At 38.5% G+C, this 27,303-nt stretch overlaps 1 protein-coding gene and 1 long non-coding RNA gene across 15 annotated transcripts in view; one reads left to right on the top strand and one right to left on the bottom strand.

The window, feature by feature from the left end:
- The window catches only part of PLD5 (phospholipase D family member 5), a 204,316-nt gene that overhangs the window by 158,607 nt on the left and 18,406 nt on the right, over window positions 1-27,303 (bottom strand). Inside the window, exons 1-2 of one of the 14 annotated variants that reach the window (XM_086878244.1) lie at window positions 11,926-11,990; window positions 9,668-9,853 (exon numbers count right to left, since the gene is read on the bottom strand). The exons of 12 other annotated variants lie outside the window; for them this stretch is intronic. In XM_086878244.1, the coding sequence (XP_086734370.1) occupies window positions 9,668-9,853 (186 nt within the window). In that variant the 5' untranslated portion in view covers window positions 11,926-11,990. Of the gene's footprint in view, window positions 1-9,667; window positions 10,290-11,925; window positions 11,991-27,303 lie in introns of those variants that run through there. One more of the 14 variants, XM_086878255.1, reaches the window with a different exon arrangement.
- LOC147654960 (uncharacterized) lies at window positions 12,166-15,378 on the top strand. Its single transcript, XR_015283570.1, has 2 exons — window positions 12,166-12,315; window positions 12,697-15,378. It is a non-coding gene; the product is annotated as an uncharacterized LOC147654960 (long non-coding RNA).

Below are 27,303 nucleotides of genomic sequence, written 5' to 3'. Positions count from 1 at the left end.
AAATTCCAGGAATTATCTAAATCACTATTTGTTTTATTAGCAGCAATTCTCAAATACATGAGCTTTTTTATTCCATTAAACATTTAATTACAGCTGTAAATAGAGATACATGAATACCAACAAAAATAAAAATAGAATGACTGGTATTTATGAGCTGCAACAACTTTATCAGTTACAAAACAAGCTGCTGATTATGTTGACATCATGCAGCCAAAAATGAAACTTACTAAGTTCTCTCAAAATCTTGGTTTTAAGATGAGAAATTAATAAAATTTTATACTTTTTATATTTTATATAAAATATAAAAAGTATTTATAGAGGATTTTATAGATTGTGCAAAAGTGGGGGGAAATGGGGAAATTTTTATTCATCTTCAGAGAGAAAGCCAAAGTAATATTAATAAAAATATCACTCTTGATATTTCTTTGTCCAGGGCTAGAGGCTATCACCATCACAGCTACACAGTCAAATTCACAGTGCATTGATCAAAACAAAAGAAGACAAATCCCTATAAAAATACTCAAACCCTATGTTATATTTGCAAAGCCTTTATAAAACTTAAAGAATTCTGAGTGGCAAATCCTATTAAGAAAAAAAAAATAGACTAAGTTTTGATGGATAAGCACTCAAACCCTAGGAAAAAGTTTCCAATCTAATAAAATTATTTTCTGATTAAATAAATTCACTTTAATAGGCACCAATGTATCATTAATTTCCTCTCTTCCCCCCTCCTGATTTTCTGAGGTTCTCTGTACACATTTCTTTAGATGAGTGGCCCCTCTGCCCGCTCAGGCACAGTAGATAGCCAAGAAGCCCAGCATTTGTCACTTGAGGGGGACAGTGCCTTCCCTTGAAACACAAATGACCACGGAAACTGTGAGTGCCTCATTTCTCAATGAACAGATCAACTTTATCCCCACCAGGCAAGGGAGGGGAGCACCTATGTACATACCCAGCTCATCACTGCCACGTGGGCATGCAGGTCTCAAGCAGCACACGCCCTGGATTTGGCTGTTCAGGGAATATGGATGCCAGCACACACTTACTGCTTAACAGAGATACATCCTTAAGTAATTTTCTTTTGTTCCCAGAAAATGTGAAGAGCAAGTTGAAAACAACTTGATTATCCACTCAGACTACACAATCTCACAGACATAGAGGAGTGTCACTGCATGGGAAAATGAATGTTACACTATTTCATTCTACCAGCTGTCATCTAGGAGTGCAATAATTTTAAAAATTGCATACAAATTTCATTTTAAGAAACCACCTTTCAGACTCTGAAATACAACAGAGGAGCTATTTGGTGTATATGGATATATGGACCCTGTAAGACATTAGCAGGGTACCTATTTTTTTTTCCTCTCAGTAATGAAACTATACAAAGGCATGGAAATCAGACCTGAAATAATGTTACAAAAAAAGCAAAGCAAGAGGTGGGCTGTTAGAAACCCATCTCTTGTGCCTCGAGAAAATATTCCATCAGAGGAGACAGATCTAGGGAATTCACTACCAGCACAGGACTTTATTTTTCAGGAACAATAAAGAGTATATGCTTTCCCATTGTGAATAGCAATAAAGCAGGGTTTATTAATCATTGGCATGAGCTGGACAGTTGTTTCCATCCTTTTGATAGTCTGGTAAAGTTATTTTACCTTCAGTATTTTATCTGGTTATGGAACGAAAGAAGGCCTAAGCTAAACACACAACCAGTCATAGCAGCTAGTTTCTTTGGACATCGTCTACAGACAGTGAACTTACAGCATTTGTGAGGAGATATTAATGAAGCATAATTTTCCTAGTGTTGTAAGTGCTCCTACTACCCTTAAGTGTGTCACAGTCAATGGTCAGCTACAAGACCGAATCATTGAAAACTGCAGAGTATTTGGTTGTGTAAGAGACAAGAAGATTAAGTTGCAAGTTTCTGCAGCTCCTTTTTCAAAATCCTTGAACGAGGATGGTAAATGCTGTTGAAATAAAGGATGACAGTAGCAAAAAACTCATTTGAATTTTCCTTAATGCTGGTAGCACTAGGAAAAGCAAAGCAGTGGAAAGCACGTTTCCTATACCTACACTGAAATTAACATCTGGAAGAAATGTAGACTAAGATATATGGGTTTTTTTCAGAAACCAAAAAGCTTCATTTCTAAGAAGTCTTGCACAGGCTGAATTAAATTACAAAATAATTTATACATGCATATAAAAATTAAATTTAAGAGCAACTTTGAAACTTTAAGTTATTTTGTATTCCTGTGCAACAACAAAGTCAGACACTATAAATTAAGCTTGTTACAGTGAATATGCTTCTCAAATATTTTAAATTCAGCTTTAGAGATTTGGACTTTGAAAGTGACTGATGTTCAGATCAGCAGAACTGATGTGTTAGATTAATGCAATGTTGAATGATTTTCTCATGCACCAGAGAAAGAAGAGCTGCTCCTAGGATTAGTGCGTTTTGTTTACATGGCTAGGTTTTGGGGGGTGAAAGGCCACTGCAGAGGTGGCCTCTGTGAGACCAGTGGCTGCCCCATGCTGGACACTGCCAGCTTCATCTGGCATCTCAAACCTTCTCTTTGCCAAAGCTGGGCCCATCAATAAGACTGGTTGGTGCCTCTGTTGATAACACATATAAGGAAAAAGCTGCTGCCCAGGAGCTATGAGAGAGGAACAAGAAAAATGTGAGAGAAACAGCCCTGCAGACACCAAGGTCAGTGAAGAAGAACAGTGAGGAGGCGTTCCAGGTGCTGGAGCAGAGATTCCACTGCTGCCCACAAAGACAGTATGTTGTTTCCCCACAGCCCATGGAGGACCACACCAGAGCAGGTACAGCAGGTATCCACACTGCAGCCCTTACCAGAGCAGGCGGATGTGCTCTGAAGGAAGCTGTAGCCTGTGGGGTGCCCACAAAGGAGCAGGAAGTGCAGCCCATGGGAGGCCTATGCTGGAGCAGTCCATTCCTGGAGTACAAGCCATGGAGAGGACCCATGCTGGTACAGTTTTTGAAGAGCTACAGCTTGTGTGGAGGACCCACATTGGAACAGCTTGACAGGGACTATATCCCATGGCAGGGATCCCATACCATAGCAGGCAACTGTGAAGAAGGAGTCACAAAATGTTATGAACTGACTGCAGCCCCCATTTCCCAATACCCCGTGCCACTCGGGAGATTGAGGGTAAGGAGGTTGAAGATTCAGGAACAAAGGACTGAAGTTGAGCCTGGAAAAATGGGGGGAGGGGGATAAGGTGATTCTAGTCTTGTCCTTGTTTCTCACTATCCTATATTTAATTGGAAAGAGATAAATTTTCCCCAAGTTGAGTCTGTTTTGCTTGTGACAGTAATTGGTGATCTCCCCATCTTCACCTCAAGCTAAAAGATATTTTATCTCATGTTCTCCCCGTCTCTTGTTGAGAAGGGGGAGAGAGAGAGTGACTTGCTGGGCAGCTGGCAGAAAACCAAGGTTAACCCACTACAACTAAGAAGAGAAAAACAGTCAGGTATCATATTTTCACTGCTTTGCAATACAAAATTACTTCTGTGTGTGGTAACTACACTAATAAATTTCTCAGGATTTAAAATTCCCCATATCGCTTTCAAAATAAAACATTTTATGTTTTTTTTCTCTAAAGTGTTATTCAGTGTTTTCCCAACACTGCTCAATTATTTTGGTCCCCCTTTTCCACTTTTCTGAACATTTATTTTCTCTAGTTATGTTTTTCTACAAAACATTACTGGATAAAGACCTGCAAGGAAATCAGCATTTTGACATAAGAATTTCCCTTCACACAGAGTCTGTCAGTAGTGAAGCAAACTGCATGGTGCTACTTCAGCAAGAATCACAACTCATCCTAAGCACCAGTGCTCCAGGCAGACAATCTACCTACCAGTCTCCTGTTGAAAAAAAAAAAAAAAAAAAAAAAAGCAAAAAATCCCTCTAACTTAATTGAGTTTGTTCTCTTGATTTTAATGACAAAACCTAAATACAGATATCAATCTCCAGGACCAGACAGACATTTGGAATCTGCAACCACACCATCAAAAAGATTCAAATATTGGAAACTGACTTTCTAGAACCCTCTGAATCATCCCCATCTGTGTACCTTCCTACATGGCACACACCATTTTTCTTGGTATCTGATTTTATTCCAGATGACAAATTATTTATGCCTGCCTAGTGCAAAAGACTCTGACAACTGTGCATCAAGCACAGCATTCCAGTGCTTGGCAAGGGAGGGGATTGTCCTGCTCTGCTGTGGCCTGACCTCAAGTCTTGTGTGTAGTTCTGGGTGCCACAGAAAGATATAAAGCTTTTAAAGTGAGTCCAAAGGGGGGTAACAAAGATGGTGAAAGGACTGTAGGGGAAGCCATAAAAGAAGTGGCTGAGGTCACTTGGCTTGTTCAGCCTGGAGAAGACTGAGGGGAGACCCCATAGACATCTACAACTTCCTCATGAGAGGAAGTGGAGGAGCAAGCTCTTTTCTCTGGTGAGCACTGACAGGACCTGAGGGAATGGCCTGAAGTTGTATCAGGGGAGGTCTAGGTCAGATATTAGAAAAATGTCCTCCAACCAGAGGGTGGTTGGGCACTGGAACAGGCTACTCAGGAAAGCCTGACAGAGTTCAGTAAGTATTTGGACAATGTTCTCAGGTACTTGATCAGGTGATCTTTGGGATGTCCTGTGCAGGGTCAGGACTTGTAGATAATTCCCATGAGTCATTCTCATTTTACTCCAAAGAAGATCTGTGTTTGCATTGATTTCAAGAGTGGGGCTGTTTTGGGAATATGGGAATGTTTTTTTAATTCTGATTTATATCCTTGCATTGTTTTTCTTTAAACTCAAGCCACTGCCTCTATCCAGCAACTTATTTGGCTTGACTGGGTTCTACTCCTATCACATGCTTTACATCAAGCTATGTTCACCTTCTTTGTTTAGGTGTTGCAGGTTATAGCTATGCACATGGTGTCTTCTGCATCCTTCTGAAGATTACAAATCTGTCTTCTGACTTTTAACATTAGTGTTCATTTTAACACTAGTTTAACATTAGTGTTCATTTTACTGCAAGAGCAGAAATGCACTTGGAAACTGCCCAACAAAGCTTTTGTTAACAATTTCCAGTATCAAAAAAAAAAAAAAAGAGAAGACAAAAGCTGCCTAACAGACTTACTAGTTTTTGAATAATAAAAATGAACTGGCAAAATTTGATTTGGAATTTCAGCTTTTATAAAGGTATTATGACAGGTGAATTAAAGCTATATTTTATTTAGGATTTTCTCATGCAGCTCTGATAAATTTTCCAGCCATGCTTGTCAGGCACCATTGTAAACTGTCTTAAGCCTAGCAGCTGCATATTAGATACCTGCCTCTGCTGCCAAGTGACACTGCTATCCCTGTACCTCATGGCCACTTTTCTCCCTGGGTAGCAATGCTGCCAGAGGCAGAGCAGTGTGCTGAGCAACAACATCAACTGATCAAATAACAGCAACAGCGCTTAGAATCTGAAAACCCCAATATTGCCCTTGCTGCTGATCAGAACTTCAGTAAAAAAAAATATAAAAGTGCAATAATTGTCAATAATTTCTCCTAATTATGATTCTTCAAAAATAACAGACTGAGAATTGCCAGGAAATAACACTGTCCTGGTGTCAGGTTTCCCCAAAAGTTAGTTTTGAACCAGTTTCTTAAAAGAGAATTTTTAAAATCTTTTAACATAATTATTTCATTTGGACATTATTAAAGAAAGGCTACCACTACATCCTTGAGAAAGAATAGCTGTATTTGTCAAAAACAAATATATTCTTGAAGCATATCTCTTGTAGCTCAGAAAGAAATCTGTTCAGTTTTGAAGCTTCTATTATTTAGAATTAAGTTATCTAGAATTCTTTGCTGAGGTACCAGGAAAGCAACTATTCAATATCTGTCATTACTGTGGTAATTCTGAGACATGATGGAGAGCTGCTGCAAATTAAACCAGACCAAATAACTCCTATCAGCTAAAGCCTATCAGGTTAGCTACTCTTTCCCAATCCCTACCTCCTACTGTTTCTCTTAATGAATTCACATTTCATTAAAAAAAGACAACACCAAACAAAGAGAAACAAACAAACAAAAAAACACTATGCAAAGAAGAATTTAGAAATATTTCGCACACGTGTTTTCTCTCCAACACTTCCAATACTAGGCAAACATTTCACAAAGAGGCACAAGGAACTAGTTGAAGAAAATAAATAGAATCTGAATAATTTCAGCTCTGCAGGGATTTCACACAAAGGTTTGCAACATCGCTGTGGTCACATCTACAGTGCTGGAGTTCCTCACATCTCTTGTAAATTCCTCCATTAACAGTGTGGCTCTTTAGCACACTGAGTACAGTATGCATGTACGCTGAGGCCTCACTTCAGCAAAACTCCTCACTGGGCCTTCAAACATGTTACAGCAAATTCATTTATTTTTAAATACAGCATCTGAGTTCACAAAGCAACAGGGGTGGGTTGTGTTCAAATCTTTTATAGTACAAACTGTGCTGCTGCTTGGAAAAAGAAAACCATACAAAAACACCTAGTCAATGAGCCACACCATATTAAGATCCATTTGAAGAACAATAATTAGCAAGACACCAGCAGGATGTTCCAGCTTTTTACTTCATCTATGGTCAGTCACTAATTAAATATTGATCAATTTTAAAGAAACTCAATCGTATTTGTGCATCTGAACTTGTTCTGTGCTTTCAGAAGAGATAAAGCAGTTGAATTTTCAACCTCTTTACCACAGTCCTCAAATTGACATCTGTGTAAGAAAAAGCCTAAAACAAACACAAACAAACCAAAAATCACAACACCAAAACCCACAACTTTGTTACAATTTTGAAATCTAGAAACAAACTGTTTCTGTATTTGAGAATCTTTTTAGGTAAACAATTTGATACAAATTGGCTTCAGAAGATGTTTGTGAACCCATCAAACTATATGTGGTTTAGCAAGTATTGCACATGATTAAGTTAGACTATTCACTTCAACAAAAGTCAATATAAAATATCTACTGTGGCCTACAGGGTCTTACTGTAAGTAATGAACAAAATATGTTGGCCCAATTTCACCCCGGTTACAAATGAAATCAATTTAAGAAATCATTGCAATGAAGCAAAAACCAACCCCCTCCACAATGCTGAAAGAGTACATATGAAACTTCAAAATCTCTTCATGTGTATCTTGACTTGACTCAATATAAACCCCTCGTCTGCCTAACCTTCCATTGTGCAGCATCATGTCTGTGATGATACACTTTTAAATTCAATGCCTCCATGAATGCTCACTCCTTGTATTTTGATTTTCCTTTTAGTTATCAAGGAACATGATTATCTCAGAGGGAGCTATAATGAAATGTTATGCAAACTTCGTGAGGTGGATGGAGGATATGAATATCTTCATTATGCAATACTGGCCATAAGCTATCATATGTCAGTGACTACCCCATTCAAAATTATGCATCTCAAAGTAATTGGTTTGTCTTTTGGAGTGGAAGAGTGGAGTGTAGGAAATAACTTCTTTAGCAAGAGAATACACAAAACCCTCAAAGATTTAACTGAAAACAAAAAAATAACAACCTTGCTCTAAAACTGTATAAGCAGAATAGAATTTATAAATAAATAGACATTTTATTTATATTCCTCCAATAGCCTGTCTGTTACAACACTCATGAGTAATGCAGTTGCTTTAAACCATAAAACAAAGTATTTTCACATATCTACTATTAGCATATCAGTGCACTGCAGGGTAGCCACAATAAATGTAAATTAAATATATACTTTTTGGCAAGCAGGGGATATCAATGCTCCAATTTTTTTCTCTTTGCATTGTTCAAATAGGCTGTGGGAGTAAAACGAACCAAATAAAATGAGAGGGAAACCCCCAGAAGAATATGCATTACAGATTACAGAGAAAGCTTTTCCCACAAATGCTGCAGGGATATCAAAGACTACTATTGTGACAAAATACTGTCAATAAAAATAATAATAATCCCCAACAACAACAAAAAATCCAGCAACAAATCACACACAAAATAAAGGTTTTGCACTTTCAATCTTCAAACAAGTTAATGTCTATTTTCTACTTGCTAACATTGTGGTAAGATTTAATATACAGGTATCTGACCATTCAGCTACCAGTTATTAAACTGCTGACAGATTAATTCCTGCACAACTAATAATTATTCATTTGATCACACATATCAACATGTAGCAAAATTTGTTACAAAAGTCACAGCTCACATTTCTGTGCTTTCGATGTTCTAGCTGTACTGAGATAAGGCACTGACCTTTATTCTTGACTGACAATGGGAGAATACTCCACTTACAAGCTTACTACTGTGAAGCCTTGTTGTCAGTGTGAAGAATCACAAAATTGTGCTAAAAGGCAGACAGAATTCAATACCTTCCTCAACATCTGAAATGTGATCTTTCCAACAGATCATCAGTTCTTGTCATTTCCCCAAAAGTATAAACGACTCATGTTTAAGATTTCACTAAGAGGGATAAAATACTCTGCAGGTTAGGGGGAAAGGAGTGTTACAGTCCATGAACTAGTTGGTAAAAGACCTTCTTTCAGGTTTCATCTTGAAAGGACTCTACTATGCCATCTAGGATTTTCATGTAATAAAGGCAATTTATCCTTCTAATCAGACCATTTCTATTCAAAGAGACTTCAGGTGGCTGTACCATAAGAAATATTTTCCTGTGCCTCTTGAAATCAATGTGACTGTGATTGCAAATTACTCACTAATGTAAAGAATAGCAGACTTTTGCATTATGCAAGCCCATCCAGATTCTTTTGCATCCCTGTAAATGCAGCTACTTTCCTGTCTTGATTGTACTGTACACTAACAATGGGTTTCACCTAATAAGCTATTCAGGAAACTTACACAGCATGCAGGTCATCTCAACCCATTTCCTTGCTGTTACAAGTAACATGAAAAATGCTTTCAAACATCATCTGAGACAGGAACACTTTGAAACACCTTAAATTCTCATAAAATATTCACTAGAGCTATCAACAGTATCAGTCCTATTGTGGCCTCACAGTTAAGTCATGTACTACTGCTGCAGCAAGTAAAGTCTTGAAGGAAATCTCTACTCCACATAGGTAGAGTATGTTCAAAGTCCTATGCATGGAGAAGAAAAAGATGGGGGAGGGGAAAATGAAAATCACATCTAAAATTTAGAAAAAAAGCCAAACAACAAAACCAACAAAAAACCAACCACCAGCTATTTTCTTTTAGCTATTCTAGAACTACATTATAATCACCGTGAGATAAATGCTCTAACCTCCATCTGCACCATCCCAATCTTTCTCCTCCCACATCAGTGCTGAATTTGCTGGAGTAGAAGAAGGAATCAGCCAGGAAGGTTAAAAAATATTTCCAGTTAGGAGACTCGCATGTAGTTTGAAACAGTACTGACATCCCATTCATCTCAGACCTGACCACTATGGGACCTCTAAATAGCTCCTTTCTCTGTCATTTGGGAAATACCAACCACTGGAGAAACACTTTTCTCCTGGAGTCCCAGATGGCAGGCAGCCTAACAGAGCACCTAGAGAGAGGTCTTTAAAAAAAAAAAAAAAAAAAAAAAAAAAAATTAAACAAAAAATGTGGGGGGGATAAAGAAGCTGGCTTACGTGCTCCAGTTTGTCTTTCCTCCTCAGCCAGACACTGGCACTGTAGTCCTGCTGCTTGACAGTGCTGTAGAAGTTCGCACCTACTCTGGTGAGGCTTGGGGAAGGCTCCCTGGGTCTGCTCTTCAGCCTCATCTGCTCGAAGCCCTCATGGGGGGATGAGGAGAGCCAGTCATGCCTGACTTCCATCTTGACATGACAAGGCAAAGTCCAAGGGGAAAAAAAATCAAAAGAAATCAAGAAATTAAGAGGCACTAAACGAAGATGGTCCAAAAGGGAACAGGATGGGGGAAGAAAAAAGAAAGGAAATTAAAAAAACCCTTAAAACCAGAAAATGGTAAGAGAAGGGGGAGACAAGCAGAAATAAGGTAGGAGTGGAGGTAGAAAGAAAGGCTGCAGGTAGGAGAAAGCAGCGGGCTGGGAGAGATGAAGGGGCACTCGGGAAAGAAGACGCTCCAAGATGCCGCTGCTTGTTGCCCCGGCCGCCAGCAAGCTGCAGTCCAGGACCGACGCAGCGGGAAGCGGCTGCCTGCGGCTCTGCCCGGGACGGAGGCGAGGGGCGGCGCGGCCCGGGCAGCCGAGGCCGGGCGGGGCTGCCGCCTCCAGCCCGCCTGCAGGTTGGCGCAGTGGAGGGGCCGCCGCCCGCCCGGGGATGAGCGCGGCTCCTCCCCCGCCTCCCCTCCCCGCAGCCACCTTCGGGGAAGCGGCCAGCTGCGCGGGAGAGCCCTCCCCTTTCGACAGGAGCCACCGCCGACGCCCTCCTGGGGCCGCCCGTGCCCCTGGGGAAGTTGTCTCGTCTGCTCTCCCCCCGTCCCGGCGGCACCGACCCGGCCGCAGCTCGCCGAGGGCCGGGCGGCCGCTTGCCACTCCCTCTCCTGGAAGCCTTTGTCCGATCTCCCCACGGCGGAGGCTCCCGGAGCCCTCGCCCGCTGGCCTGCCCAGCCCATCCCAGGGCAGGCTGTGCTCCTCACCCCGCCCGACAGGGGATGCGGGGCTGCGGCCGCCGCGGGCACCGCGCCGGCCTCTCCCGCGGCACCTCGCCGTCACCGCGTCCCCTCCCTCCCTGGGCAGGGGCTCCCGGGGCTCTCGGGCGTAACCAGACCGAGCTGCCGACCCTTTCGCCGGGACAGCCAGGAGCGCACCTCGCCGGACCAGGAGGCGAAAGCCCGGGCTCGGGTCCGGTCCAGGTCCCAGTGCCGCCTGGAAGCCCCCGCCGCCGCAGCGGTTCCGCCAGCACCAGACCTCAGAAACCAAATCGCTCCTGTGGTCCCGAGGGACAGGCTCGCTGGGATGCCCACATTCGTAGATCCCTGGCATCTAGGATTTCTCTCATAAAATAAAAAGATCTTCTAGGGTGGTTTGTACAGTCCACTGCCATCTCTTTTAGAAGTTGATGTGTGTTGCTATATAGCTCAAACATTTCAACAGAAAAAAAGGACTTTCCTTTTTCACACTATGAAAAGCCACCTCGCTAATTGCCCACACACTCTGTAAAGCTATATTAGGCATAGAGAAGAAAACTTTCTCACACAAGAAATATTCATCAAGAAATATTTACTGGAGCTCAGAACAACATTTCATTTTCCTGGTCAATATTTGCCATCAAGCGTTTGCAATTTGTATTTCAGCTTTTTGGAAATAGGTGCCTCAATGAGTGTACGATTGATATATCAGCATCTGCAGATTTTTTTTCCCCTGCTACAAAACTACAGTGATGTAGCTATTCTGATAAAGGGATGCTGAAGTAGAGGTTGAACTAGACTTGAATCCAGTTAACTGAAAATAGCCTTTGAATGGTAAAGAAGTTCATCCAGACAGATTTCTGAGAAAATTATAGAACAGCCCTCAGCTAATCACTTGATCTATAGTGAACTCCACTTCCATCTGATCAAAAGGGAAATTTAAAATATCCCTATGATTTGACTTAAGGCGTATTACAGCAAAATATCAGCCAGAAACCAGACATAATTAATTTTTTCCTGTCAAAATAGTAAAAATAAAGGCAAAACCCACATTGTAAAACATAATTAATGATTATTAGTAATAGATAATACTCGTATCTTTGTGAAATACCGGAAAAACTGAACACTAGCAGAGGTTTGGTAGGAACATAAATTACAGCGTCTTCTTCTAAAACCTGAAAGACAATTTCAAAATCCTTATCTAAATATTACAACAAAAAAAAAAAAAAAAGAGTGTAACAAAATACTAACAACCAGAACCATCAATATTATATGCAATATTATATACTTTTAACTCACCGGTATAAAGGATTTGCAGTTTTCTTTCTAATAACTTTCTAGTCTCTTCAGTTAGGAAGTTTAGGTATTTCCAGGATTGTCAATACAACCTCAAAACACCTGAATCAAGAATGAGACCTATGTGATCCTGCTGTATGCAGGACACACTAGAAGGCACTGAGATTTAATGTATGGCACATCCCAGCTGAATCAGTTTTAAGCTCACACAGAATAACTTGATTAGAACTGAACTTTAGCTGCAGATGCCCATTTAGGAAATTTAGGAATGCTACATGCTCAGAGATGCACCTGCTCCCAAAGGACTGGAATAAATGCAAGCATTCAGTCAGAAGAAAGGAAAGGAAAACAAAAGAGCCTCTGTGTTTCTTCAAATATATCATTTCCCAACAGGTATATATATATGTGTATGTATGTATGTATAGTATTCTTAGAAAAACTGCATGTGGTGTAAATCAGGAGAGCCTGCTTTATGCTGGTTTTGCATAAGAATTTTCATATTGTTTCTATAGCAGTATATGAAGCACTTCAACCTTTTCTTTATCCTTCTAATCTTTCTTTTGATGCTTGCAAATATTCATAAAGAAAAGTTGTTAGTGTCACTCTGCAGTTGCCACCTGCTTTGCTTCCCATCCCTTAATACTATAACAGAATCAATATGCCACTGTACTTCAGTACAAGACATTGTCTCATTCCCCCATATGTACTGCGTTAAGATTTTTTTTTAATGTATATTAGCTATTTCATAGGGTTCATTTATCTTACCTTCCCTAGCTACACTACCAGCAGACCTTCTCAACTGCCAGAGGAACTTCTTTCTGCCTATCCAGGACAGACAGAAAATGGAGTCCTAAAGTTGCTTTTAGTCTCCATGCTATAAAGAGAGTTTGCTCCGCTTTCCAAACACCCTCTTTGACATGTAGGTGTGCTGCATTCCACTACTACTACTGCCAACATTATTATTATCCCAGTCCTACTCTCACTAGGAGTGAGAGAGAAAAGGCAAAAAAGAAGCCTGGATCAAGTCTGTTAAAATTATGTGAACAAGCTATGCTTGCAAAGCCTTTGTTGCTTGCTGGCTCCCAAGCAGAAAAGATATCTAGTGAGAAAAGGTAATCTAATGACTATAATTTTTTTGTGTTTTCATAAAAATTTTACTCAGGCAAATACACTAAGAATGCAATGTCAGTCCCTAGAGAATACATGGTTATTAATCTAATTTGAAGAGTAAAGAGCTGTTTGCCAGATTTTGTGTTCCAGTTTATTTCCAGGTTAGATCTATGCAAAAACCCCTCAGTTTTGTTCGAACAACCACAAGCATAACAACCAATTTAATTCAAAGATAATTCAACTCATTAGAATTCAATCAGTTCTGTAGTAGATCAGCAATTCCAATTGGCTATATAAGCTGGATTAAACTACTGTCTTTCTCTTCCATGCAATTTTCAGAATTACCCAAACACCTGCTCCTGTCAAGGCCCCTTGCTTCCATACCCAGATGACTACAGCAGCAAGGATAACTGAAATTACAAACATCACACTTACATAATTAGCAATAGATGCAAGTCATGCATATCAAAATATAATTTTACCTTACCATGGTTCAGGCTACAATTTTCTTCAATCCGCTGCCCTTCTTATCAAGAATCAGAGGAACTCCTTTAAAGCATTCTACAAAAATTTCCATTTTCTATATCAACAGGATCAGTGCTGTAGGGGGCAGAGTTAACTCAGGCCAATGCAAAGAAAATCAGGATATAAGTGGAAACATGTAGGTAGGGCTACAACAGATATACTTTTTTAAAAAGACAGCTTCTATTTCTTCCAAAAATCTTATCCAGATAAGTTTTAAAGGACCTCCTCCCTGTGCTACAGCTTTCTGAACACATTTTTTAAATGAAAGGGTTCTAGTAATTCAACATATCCACAAGAATCTTATACCTTTTATCACCAAATGTCATATACCTAAAACTATAAAAACTCTAGCAAAACTTTATTTTGGCTGCATACCAATACTTGCATGCCTGCACCTGTAATAAATTCAAAGCCTCCTTACAAAGTACTGATTTCTAATGCAGAGCTGGGCTGCACACAAGCACTGGCCCACTTTTGAGAATGTACCACACCTGACCAAAACAGCAGGCAGCAATTGCCTTGCAGGCTTCAGCTGCTGTCCAGTCAGAGAGCTGTGACTGACACCAGCTCCAGCAGCAGTGCTGGGCCTGGCAGCCAGGTGGAAAGGGAACTGTCACCTGCTTACCCAGCTCAGCTGAACTTCTTTTCTCCTCTAGGAATTGATAAAAACACTCAAATGGGGAGATCTTTTTAAGCTCCCTTTTTAACACTAGCCTGTTCCAGATAAAATTAACCATCTTTCAAACAAATTTTAGTATTACCAAAACACCAGCTCCTTCCTAGCCCCCCCAAATTCTATCAGCCTACAAAGAAAAAAAACCCATTGCAGCAGGCTGTTTCCTCTATGCTGATATGCTGGCCATGTCTCCAAGCCTATGTGCTCCTACCTCCTTGAAGCGCCTATCATTGAAACATGGGCTTGCTATAAGGAAGGACCAGAGAGGAAAACAAAAAGAATGAAAGAGGAGATTTCCACACACACACCCCCACCCCCCCCTTAGTGCAGTGTGCTACAGTGCCAAGTACAAGGTCAGAATAGTAAAACTCACTAGATGTGCAGTGGGAAAAAAGTAAGAAAAAAGCTAGACTGCTGCATGGAGATTTATAAATAATTTCTGCATTGTTGCTTTGTCAAATCCCATGCAGCACAAAATGAAATCTTTATACATTTATCTTCAGTTTTTGAACAAGAATGAAAGTATGAAATGGGAGGGTCAAACCTCAAGTTAAAGGGAAGTTTTGGAGTCAGAGGTGCTTCAGATTTCAGGTTATGAACATATTAGACAACTACCTCAAAAATAACATGGAAACATCATCTAATACTGATTAATGTTCCCACTTTAGCCCTCCCTTTCTGAATTCAACAATTAATCAAACTCTTCTGTGATTCTTGCCTGAAATAACCTCAATCTCTTCCTTTTTTGTGTGATCTTTTATTCAAAATAAATAAAACCCAGCAACAAACAAACAAACCACAACCACAAACAAACACATAACAAACATTAACACATGGAACAACCACCTGTTAGTCTTGAGACAACTCTTGTCTCTCAGATTTAGTTGAAATAAGCCATGTCCCAGAACATATTAGTCTGGGATTGACAGACAAATAGTATAATTACATAAACTTTGTTTCCTTTAGAAAACAAATAAAAAATACCTGAGACATCAACTAATCCATCTTCCATTTGAAATAATATGTTATTCTGTAATTGTCATCAAAACATTCACTTCACCTAGAAGTCCAGGCCCAGAATGTTTCTCCTGTGGACTCCCTTCCATCTTCATGTAACCTAAGAGGGTGCTAAACTGGTCCCTTGGGTCTGTTGTGTGCTGCATGGATACCACCATGAACGGGGATGCTCTCATTTTCACTGGGGATTGTGAAATATATATATAATAATGTATGATATCTTCCATCTCAAATCAAATTCTGCCTTCGCTTTTTCTGCTCTCCTTCATCCCTTCCCCCACACCCATCCATACATTGACAAAGAACATTTTCAGTTCTGGGCCTCAATAATCCTGTGCAGACAAATTTCATCCTGCACCTTAAAATAATATTCATTAGTGGCACATACTAATTGGGCCAAATTCTGTACTCTATTCCACCTCTATGTCCCACTGGAGTCATTAAACAAAAATAATTGTATCATGAACCTGTAACCAGGGGGTAAAATTTGGCTTACATTTTTAAAAAATAAATATGCAGCAAGTAATAGGTGTCCATTTACCCTGAGAATGAGACCCTTTACATTTGTGTAAAGGGTCCTGGCTTTTTTTTTCTGTTTACTGGGCAGGTTCACATCTATCTCAGCTTGGGTTCTTCATGCAGAATTTATCTGGTTGGTGCAGCTAAGAGCAATAAGCAGACTGCTGACAAGATCTGAGCTCTTGAGGTGTCTTGCTCTGAAGTAAGTTGTTAAAACTGTTCCAGAGAAGTGGAAGTCAGCAGACAAAAAACACTGTAAGGGACAATGTTTTTAACAGTTGTTCAGGGATAGAGGAATGTTGTTTCCCTTTTTTTAACACATACATAAATTCTGGTTGATAACAAGGGATATATTCTCTACATCTGCACAATTTGAGGTGTAGGGAGAGACAGGAGAGAAAATTGAACAACCTTTCATGAATCATAGAATCATTAAGGTTGGAAAAGATCTGTTAAGGTAATTGAATCAAACCTTTAACACTTTGTTCACCGATTAGCTATATCCCCAAGTGTCACATCCACACACCTTTTGAATACTTCCAGTTATGGTGATTCTGCCACTTCCCTGAGCAGCCTGTTCCAATGCCTGAATGCTACTATATAAACAAACAAACAAACAAATGTAAAGAAAATGTAAAGATACAAAATGTAAAGAAAATAAATTCAGTTGGGGGTGGGGAAAGTAAAACAAAGAGAAGGAAACATTAGTGAATATTCTTTTGTGGACAGATTGGTAGGCCAGTGTAAGGAACAGGCTCTAAGATTAGCACTCCAAAACCTCCCATAAGCATGTACTCACACAGCTTAATACGGTGCAAAGAAAGAAGTGTATCTCAAAAAGAACAAAATAGCACAAAGATTTTTTTCTTCTTTTTTTTTTTAATAGCAGATTACCTCTGTAGTGTATGTTTGTACTTACCAAAATTTTCAGCACAAAAAGTATTAAAACAGGAATTATCCAAAGCAATCTTATATATAAGACATGTTCTATCTACAAAATATTTTTCCACCATACAAAAGAGCATACTTGCAAATAATCCAAACTTTTTAAACACAGAAAATTATTTTTAATTAAAATTAAAATTCTGTGTTACTATAACTTAATATATTACATTTTTTATTAATTATTTTATTTTTATTAATCAATATATTCTGCTTAATTTTTGAAGATACTACTCTTAACTTAAGAAAATTACCTAAATTATAACTGCCTTTTGGAAATTAGCTCAGAACTTTCTAAATAATGTCAAACTACAAGCTACAGTATCATAAGCTTTCACACAACATATTTTCTAACCGCAATAAAATTTAGAAGAAAAAGTGATTAATCTGTATTTGTGCCATCCTGTCTACCATAGATACAGTTGATTTAAACATTTTTCACTGAAGTGTTTACAAGCATTTGGATGGTGGCTTCCAGTGAAATACAGTTGAAAGGGTCATTATTTGCTGAAGTATTTTTCACTATGAGAAAGCAAAAAGTTATGTCACAAAGGACATTTTTTTCCCCACAAGAGTTATATTGTGTTGCATCAGACATCAGACCTCTCTGTGTGACATGAGAGATGTTCATTGGTGTGACAGCACCTAAGACCCATGAGGCAATATGGCACGTATTCTTTAAATACAAGCATATCTTTGCACCATGGCCCAACTGATCTAACAGCATTTGGAGTAGTTGTGTTTGAATCAGATCAGCTACATTCAGAAGAGCAGAGTGGGAGGACAATGTTCTCACATTGAAGAAGGAGAAGAAGATCAGACTTTGAAGAGGGACAGAGGGTAGCAGCCTGGATTTAGAGTGGCTTGAGTTACAGAGAATCATGTCCTTTCAAATAAGTGTATTTTATATAAAGGTTGACTGACCCAGATTACATACAAGATTAACATTTCAGGACAAGTTTTCCAAAAGTTAGTATTAATCAGTGCCTAGCATACATTATGGCTCAAGTACAATATAAAAAATATTGCAGACACTGTCTCATTCGCATTTGCTGTGACAGAGATCTTGGGATTCTTTGTGCAAGGTTTTGCATAGATATAAGTGATACTTGCCTCTTGAGCTTCCTATCTGAATGAACAAGACATAGATCAGAGACAGAAAGGAAGCAGTTATTCCATTTTAGCAGATAAAACTTGAGATACAAAGAAGACTTGCCAAAAGTTATTAAGTAGCCTGTAAAAGACCTAAAGATTGAGATAAGTACTCCTGGAATTCATTCCACTCTTTAGCCAGAAAATGCACCATGGTTTTGTGTTAATGACTACACACTACACAGGAAATTTCAACCCAGTAATTACTGCAGTAAAGGATTTCACTATGTTTCTCTACTAGGGCTTTACCAGCAGTAAAGTACTGGCAAGGGTGGTTAAAATAGTCTAGATGTGCTGTGAAATATGTGTAGCTTCAACTGAACTTAGGAAATTCATTATGTGATGTAGACAGCTGCATTACAAACTACAGATTACTTTACAACCCTGACGCTATTTCACAAAGTAACAGAGTGAAGGAGAATAAGGTACTGAAAACCAAAAATACAATATATGTCAGCTGTTATTTGAAGGAGGTGGAAATGAACAGCTGCTAACAGGAAAAAATGCACTTGTAATAAGATGGTGATAAAAAGCAAGCAATGCGTACTAGTTTGTGAATTGTAACAATACAGGGCAAAAATAAAAATTTTCAGGAAAGTGCATCTACCTTGACAGCAAAAATGAAGCAGATTCCTAGCACAAAAAGATTTACGGCTAGAGAGCTAGAGGGGTTTTCTACCAAAATAAATTAATTCAAAGGAGGAAAGAAATGCAAATATTAAAGTTATTTCAAGTTATTGCAAGTCAGGGTTAGGTTTTTCATTGGTGTAGATCCCCTCATCTGTCTCAGTTTTGTTTCTGAATTATATTAGGGGACATGAGTCAAGGCTGCCAATATTCTGTCTCTGATAAACTGTTTTTCACCCCAAGAAGCAGTAGTTGGTTTGAAGATTGAAACATGTATGTGTATAGTGTCTCATGTTTCAGAAAAATGGGGAAGAATGAATGATGTAGTCTTTTTCTCTGCCCTAAAACTATTTTTCTTCCTCATACGTATATTTCTGCTACATTTGACATATTCAAAATGGAGACATGCAGGCCAGAAAAGCTGTTGGTTCATACTTAATTTTACCCTTTTGAATATGCACTGATTGTGCAGTTGTATTAATGTGACCGAAGTGGCACTGCCTGAATCATTAATGACTATGATTCAGAAAGGACTGAATGTGTCTGAGATCCTTGGGATATAGGATAGTCTTACTTTTTATGAACTTCTGGGATCAGAAGAACATAAATAGAGACATTATGTTTGCCTTTAGAGCAACAGCTTCAAAGAAACAGCCTCAGCTCATCCTCACTTAGCTGTATCCTTACTTGGTGGTTATACTGGAAAACAAAAGCTGAATGAGGGAGCATGGATATTATCTCTGCAAGCAAGGCTTCCTCCATTGTATCATATGGTTAGGCCCTTGTATGCAGAGCCAGGCAGAATTGCTATAGCTCCAACCTATCACAGCCACATGTAAGACATGTGAGACATGCTCCTGCTGAATTTTGTTGACTTCTGATACAAAATGTGTTTCATTCTAATAAAATCCACAGGAAATGTATTCTAAAGGAAGAGTTATTTTTCCACTCTCCATGGCTTGAACCAAATCTTCTTGAAACAAAATATTAAAACTCCTGTAAAGTCAGAAAACTGGCAAAGGAGGAACCGCAGTCATCACAGGTTGTGTACTCTACTCTAGAAAGGAAAAAGATCCAAATTTCTTTAGGGGACTGAAAATTAAAAATAATTAGAACTTTTTTCAAAGTGGAGTTTTGATCATCCGCAAAGCCTAGAAATTACTGTAAATGTTCAAGCTATTGAATGTTGAAGTATGTATTACCCTTTACTGAAAGTTGTTGTGGTGCATATGATCCCTTTTTATACTGCACAAGCAGGATTCATATAATCCCGAGATGCGTCACTGAGAGTTTTTTTATGCAGAAAACATTTGCAATTGTGATAGTCCTGAGAAAGAGGTAAAAAAGATTGATGCAGTGTAAGGTATCTTAGTATTTAGTAGGTATACTGGGTTATTGCTGTTTGTTTTCCAGTCAATTTGCAGCACTCTACTTCTCTTTTATAAAGTATTTAATTACCCTTATGTAATGAAAGAAGCTGAAAAACCTGAAGCAGTTACATAAATGCTTAAACCCATCAACCAAATTTATCAGGTGTTCTAGAATTTACAAATTCAAATTCTTGAAACGTTATAAGAAATCAAAGTAAGGCCACTTTAGGGATTTTTTTTTAAGAGCTTTAATATGCTCCATGCTTTGGAAGAGAAGTGGAATTTACAAGGGGTTGATTTTGTACCAGGAACATGCTTCCTCCTTTCTTGTAAAAATCCATTCACAACTGACCATGTTGTACTTCAAATTCTGACAGTTTTATCATTATGTACTTCTTAGAGCTCACATGAAATTCTAAGAAACTATAAAGGTAAAGAATACCTGAATTTCACATACCAAGCAGAGTTTTCACAGGCTTCTTCTATTTGTATTTCTTCTGCAGGGTTGGGAACCAGAAGTCGAAAATATTCTCTCTTCTGTAAACCTCTGTCTTAACAGCAAGGTATAAAAGCCAGAACAGTTCATTCAAAAGGAAAAGGAGGTTTAGAAATGGAATATTATCTCTGATAATGGAAACTGCAAAGCGGGAGTCAATTAGGACTGGCTTTCTAGGAATTAAGGCAGTCATGGGGTTTTCACCAGGAGACAAGAGTTTGCTTTTAGAGAAGACTCAGGCTTGTCTTTCTGCAATACTATTTTGAGGCTATCCCATAAATGCTACATCCCCACAATCAAATTATTCGTCAAACATAAGTTCCTTCTGTTGGTTCATGGCTACTTCTTCAAGAGCTTTCCCTGTAACTCTACATTTAGGAAAATGTGGTACTGCCTGGCTAGCACCGTACCAACATCAATAAACTAATCTCAGTATTATATAGAAACATAGAATATCTTGAGTTGGAAGGGACCCATGAGGCTCACCAAATCCAATTCCCCACTCCTTGCAGGACTACCTAAAAGTAAATAGTATGGCTAAGTGTCATCCAACTGCACCTTGAACTTTGGCAGGCTTGGTGTTGTTACTACTTCCCTGGGAAGCCGGGTGATTCACTCTCACAGGGTGGGTGAGACATTTTCTTAATGTCTAATCTGAATTTACCCTGATGACCCTTCATTCCATTTCTTTGTGTCCTAATGCTGGTCACCAGACAGAGGAGATCAACACTTCCTCCTTTGTTGCCTGCCTTGAGGATGTGTCTTATCTAAAGTGAGCATGAAGTCCTTATCCAGCCTGTCAATGACAGTGGAGCTCCAGTCTAAGCATGGCAAACAAAGAGGATGGACTAACGTGAAGAGGATTGAGCAACATTACGGAACCTAGTAGCTGGATTCTGAGCAAAATAGACTTAAGAGTGAACAGAGAGGCTGGGGAAAACAGTTTAGCATTTAGCTGTGTGCCTGCAATGTAACAATCTCCCTAAGTGCATTGTCTTTATTCAAACTGTAATTAAACTTTTTCAGTCTGCTGTAAGGGATTTGCAATTCAGGATGAGAATATCATTACATACATTTGATTTTGAAATATCCTTCAATGCTCTTCTGTCGTGGTGGGGTTCTGGGACCTCTTTCCTGGTTCAGCTGGGTTGAGTGTGGTAGAATAAATCAGGACAGGTATGATGGAGTGTCCAAAGATAGATTTTAATGTTCACAGTGACTGCATGGTCTGAGGGGCTGCTTCCCACCCGGGAATGTGGCAAACTTCACAATGTGTAGGGGTATCTCAGAACAGGTATCCAATCACAACTGCAGGACAGGGACTTTGCCCTTATAAGTCTAAGGTAGGATGACTCCATCAGCATCCCACCAGCATCCCGCATCCCAGGGTCTCAGGTTTATTCCTCCATGCCAGGAACCTGGTCCAAGGTATAATCTATCCCAGATAATTCGGTTCCCACACTCTTCTAATACACTTTAGTGGTATCATCTCAAAAGAAAGAACTAAATTGAAAGTTTTATATTTACTTTTCTCTACTAGTAATGTAAACGAAACCTTAATATTTATGAATATGTTAAGGGAATCCCTTTTGAACAATTCTTTACAGAATATTTTTTCAAAAATTAAATTATTAATAATAATGAATATGTCTTCCAAGTCTAAAAAAGCAGTAAACCTATATAAATTTTCTTGTAATAAAAGCTGTAAAGCATTTCAGAATGGAGACAAGAAAAGCATGATAAAAACATTAAAATTATCCTTTGAACCCTAAACACTAACCACCTGACATACTACTTACGAGCAAAGAGCCAGTCACTGTGAGCTGATATTCCTCCAGTGTTCTTCACAAACATATCTTTTAAATAACTGAAATAAGTGTCTGGGAAAGACATCTGATGTAGCTCATCTGAAAGAGCAGTGGGATGTGCCTCCAGACATTTTCACAAACAAAAGAAGAAATACTGGTGTGGGTAGGGCTTGGTAGAGATGATGCTTATATTCAGGGTAAAATAACCCAGGTACCAGTTAAAAAGTGAGGAAAATCTGGAGCATCCACCATTACCTTCAGGCCAGATTAGGCAGAAACACTAAAACCTAATGCATAACTACTCAACCAGAATTGCAGAACGCAGGCTTCTTGCCTGTTGAACAGCTGCTCTACCAAGCCCTCTTATTTAGAGCTATCATTCACTATGCACTTTTGAAACTTAAATATTAAACTTTAAAAATTAATTTAAAAAAAAAGTAAAGGCTTGTCCTTAGTCCCCAGGTACACTACAGGGTCCACTGTATCTCATACAAGCATATCCTATAGTTGTGTTCTGTCATGTCGGTTACTCAGCCTAAGGAGGTTATCATCAAATAGCTGGTTGACCCATGGTAATTTGGAAGACCATTACTGGCATTCAAAATATTCAGTTAAAAAAGAAAAACCTAGCAAAGAATCCAGGGCATAATATTTTCTGCAAACAAGTGAGAATTTTGCATGGTACATATTTGGCAGAGTGGAGTAGCCTAGATTCATAGAAGAAACCCTGAAAATGCTACCCAGTTGCACCTCAAGGTTTTAGACAAACAGAAAGCAGATACAAAAGATTAATTTTGCCAACAATTTTAGCATTTGGGGATATATCCTGTTTCATCCTCTTTAAATTATTGAATTTGTCAATAATGTTATACAAGGGTTTTTTTCCTGAAGTCCTTACAGACTTCAGTTGCTTGTTTTAGTGCTAGACCACTGATAGCAGCTCCTGAGGTGATTTGTGGTTTCCCAGACCACCTGTTTTAGGAGTGAGGAACAATGCTGTTACTTTTGTAATTCATGGATTGGCTTATCATTAGGGCTTGGAAATCAGCTGCAATATTTGTGGCTGCAGTACATAACTATAGCTTCTGCAGTTTTGTATAGTGGGATAAGAACAGCTAATAGCTTGTTACAGAGCTTGCCTTACGAGCTGAAACATATGCCAGTCTCCTGCTTGGCATTACTGGACATTTGGTATCAGAGAGGAAAAACAACACACGGAAAAACAAACAGAAAGAGCATGAAAATAGAAAAGAAACCAGGCAGAAAAGCTTGGAAGTTAGGATATTGATAACAAACTGCTGTCTGGAACAGCAATAAGTTCATTATTTTCCGTGTTTCCATATTGTACAGTTCATTCTGTACAACAGGGAAGGCAAGGCAAGGGAAGGAGAAAGAGAGGAAAGAAGGGAAGGCAAGAAAGCAGGAATTTGCTGGACTCTTCTGTATTTCTAGACATATGCAAAGAACAGAGTGGATTAATCAATAGCCCAGAAGATAGGAGCAGTCAGTGTGCTATATGCCTGTCTCTCATGTATAGCAAAATAGGCCTATATTCTGTAGGTCTGTCTACCTATTCCCAGTGAGAAACACTGATATGGATGGGCTCACAACTATGCATGGACTAAGAATTCTCCTTGAACTCCTGGCATGACTCCTGTACTTTGGAGCAACATTCTACCTTGTGTCCACTTGGCCTCCCACAGAGGAGAAGGACAAAGAAAAAAAGGGGAAAAAAAAGGAAAAGAAAAAAGATAGAAAGAAAAGCAGCAGCAGCACATTTTTTAGGCCGCAGGGCTTTTCTTCCTGCAAAAGGAAAGCAAATGGCCTTTTATCTCCACTGCTGCCTGTGGCACTTTTCCTCTCTGTGAATCCCATTAATTTTAACACACTGGTCTTACAGGATGCATCCAAGTTACTGTCTCATTTTTGGTGCCTTTTGGTGACCTGAAGACTCATAAGAGGAAGTAGGACATAGCTTCACAGGAAAAAAGAAGGCAAAAGCTCAAAGTAAGTGAGAATTTTCTATAGAAATAATAGATTGTTGACAATATTGCAAATTAAAGCAACACCATCCCCTTCCTCTCTTCATTCATTTTCATTCAGTTTACAATCACAAAGGAGAAAGGTTTTTCTGCAGAAGTCGAGCTCCTGTTCACTTCTTAAATAGTCAGAGCTTGTAACGCTCTAAGTGATCATTGCTGTACTAAAGTAAATTAAATCTCTATTAACAAATTTAAAATGTAATTTGTAAGCAAAATGGAATAAAGTGGAGATGTGTCCTTGAAGTTTTCTTCAGTGAATTTGTGTTAGAAATCTTCTTCTTTTCATGCTTAAGAAATTCCACAAAAATGACAATGTAGGTGCTTTATAACTAGTATTGATGATCAATGACTAATATTCACACTACACTGTATTTCAAGAAATGGCCATGTAGTTTTAAAATGCAAAAAATTCCATGTTAGTTGGAATAACTAAGTTCTAAGCAAGCACTTTTTCTGGGTCAACTCTTGGTTCATGATATAAAAATGAAAATTACATTTTCAGCAAGTCAAAGCAGTTGAGATTTCAACTCCAAATTTTCTTAACCTTATTTCACTGAGATTGCACAGGACTATAAATTATGCTGGGTGGAAAAAAAATGGGAGAAAATCATGCAATCTTACTTTGCATCAAACACCAGACTTTTTCTTTTTTTTTTTTTTCATTTTTGATTAACAGTATTCTCTCCCAGTTCACAAGGTAAAGACTTCCTATACAGAATGGAGCATTATTCTATTTTTATGGAGATCGGTACAAACAAGTATTTACTATCTGTTTGTATTGTCTTCAAGGTCTTTGAAGATACGATTTTTGAATGTCAAATATTTTTGTATCATCAAAAAGTATCATATGCAATAAAAAAGAAATATTCGTTGCTTAAACTGAAGGTAGTTTAACATTTTATGAATTATTTTGCATTCTGCTAACCACATCTCATAATTTTCTGAAAGAATATGCCTTATTTTCTTTTAACCACTGGGCAGCATCCTGATTTAATCCATACAATTCTAAAGACAGATACAAAAACATAAAATCTGTCTCCCCCAAGATTAATCAACAGGGAATATACAAAGTTAACTCTCCCTTTTTTTTTTCTTCCTGATATTTTCCAAAGAATAGTGGTTTCCAGGGAACTATCAAAACTGCAATTGTTCCATCACCTCTTATGATGGGCAAATTATAAATCTAACTCAAAATGATATTTCTAAGTCCACAAAAAAACCAAAACATTTCTCCCACGTAACACAAGTTGTGCTGAAGAAGTGATAGAACCAGGGATTGCTGACATGTCCATAGCCTCCACATTATCATTGTCCCATGTGTTTCTGGTCATGAGTCACTGAAAAGTTTATGTTCCTTATGTTCCCCCCTCCATCACCATCACAGCATGCATTTCGTAATGGTAGTTACTATTGCATGGGCAGCAGTTTTAGTTCCCCAGTCAAAAAAACCAAACAACCCAACCCATAACTGAAGTGATTGTGAAAAAGTAAATTGCAAAGGTGATTCTAGTTTTTCCAGTTCTATATGGGACTAGGTAAAGCTCAATTTCCAGCTAGATGAAACAATATTAATAAGCTACATTCAAGTGCAACACTGAGTATTACCAGCCTCATAAACATGGTGGAATTAAAAGGACAAGGAATGTCTTACTGAAATTTCTTTCATGCATAGTACACCATATCTCAATAGATTTTATGCGTTTTTCCTGACGGATGAAAAAAATGGTAGCAAAATATTCACTGAAGAGGTATACTAGTTAATTTAGGATGCTGACAGCACTGAGATTCTTTAGCAATTTATTTACTGGTTTGCACATTACCACCAGTTTGTAATAAACATAATTTCATTGCTGACTTGTGAGACTTAAGAGAAATTAACAACATAAAAGGAGAAGAAAATTGAATTCTTATGACACGATATAATTACTTGCACATATTATTAATGCTCCACTTTAGTAAACTGATTCTTTATAAATTCTTGTATATTAGAAATTATGCTCAGAGTATTTTTCATGTACCTCTGGAGCTAGATACTAGACATTTTATCCTTTCTCATGAATGATTATTATGATACTTTATAAAAACTTGCTCAAAAAGCATATTGGTTTCTCCAAGTCCATAGAAATGCTACATTAGAAAGGTAATTAGAATTAGAAAGATAATTCTACTGTATTTTTGCTAAGTTCTCCCTGGCTGGTTTTGCATACCTGAGACCACAGTATCTACATAAATTGCTGAAAAGCAACCATTACAGATGCTTCAAAAAACTCAGTTTTATTGCCTATGGGTTTCTGTGACACTCAGAAACACCACAAGTACTGATGCTCATTCTTAGATTCACAGAGAAAAAAGGGAACTCTATCATTTTTTTCCACTTGGACAGGTCTTATAAAAAATGCTGAACTGAGCCATTTAACTATGCATTTTGTGATAGCCTGCTTTCTTAAAGTCCTTTGCCTGCTAGACAAAATAAACATATAAATATCTTTCACAGTAAAATTAACCCATTGTTTCCCTTGACCAAGAGGAAAGAGCATGTTTCAAAAGATGCAAAATCAGATTTTCTGAAAATGAAACCAACAACAGTGAGGTGAAGAGTTTTTGTCAGTGAAAACCTTTTTCTCGCTTATTTTCTGGTTGTTATGTATTCAAATGCTTCTACATTTTTGCTACAGGAAAGCAAATTTGTTTACAACTGAATAAAAATTACAGGGCATTGTTTTTTTTTTCTGACATTGCTGTTCTGATTGTTATTGTTGAGCACATGAATGCAAAACAAATAAACAAACCACCCCCAGAATGTAGCATTCTGCAGCTGCAGGATAATGTCCAGGGAGGCTACAGTTACCAGTGACTGGCATGGGACTCAACGAGACGGGCTTCCTTGCTTGGTTAATCTCAAGAAACCATTTATTCAACACAGGGACAAACTCAGCTTAAATGCAAAGACAGAGAGCACTGAACAGAGGCAGGGTGGTGGGTTTTGTGGGATAGAACCAGGGTGGAGTTTAAGGTCTGTGACCTTAAATTCTTTATGTTCTTATAGGAACATAGCAAGGGAGAAACCACAAGGGCACAAACCAATCAGAATACCGTG

This window comes from Cyanistes caeruleus, chromosome 2, assembly GCF_971803275.1.
Source record: "Cyanistes caeruleus chromosome 2, bCyaCae1.hap1.1, whole genome shotgun sequence".
Taxonomy (NCBI): Eukaryota; Metazoa; Chordata; class Aves; order Passeriformes; family Paridae; genus Cyanistes; species Cyanistes caeruleus.
This window is presented reverse-complemented; position numbering and strand designations above follow the sequence as displayed.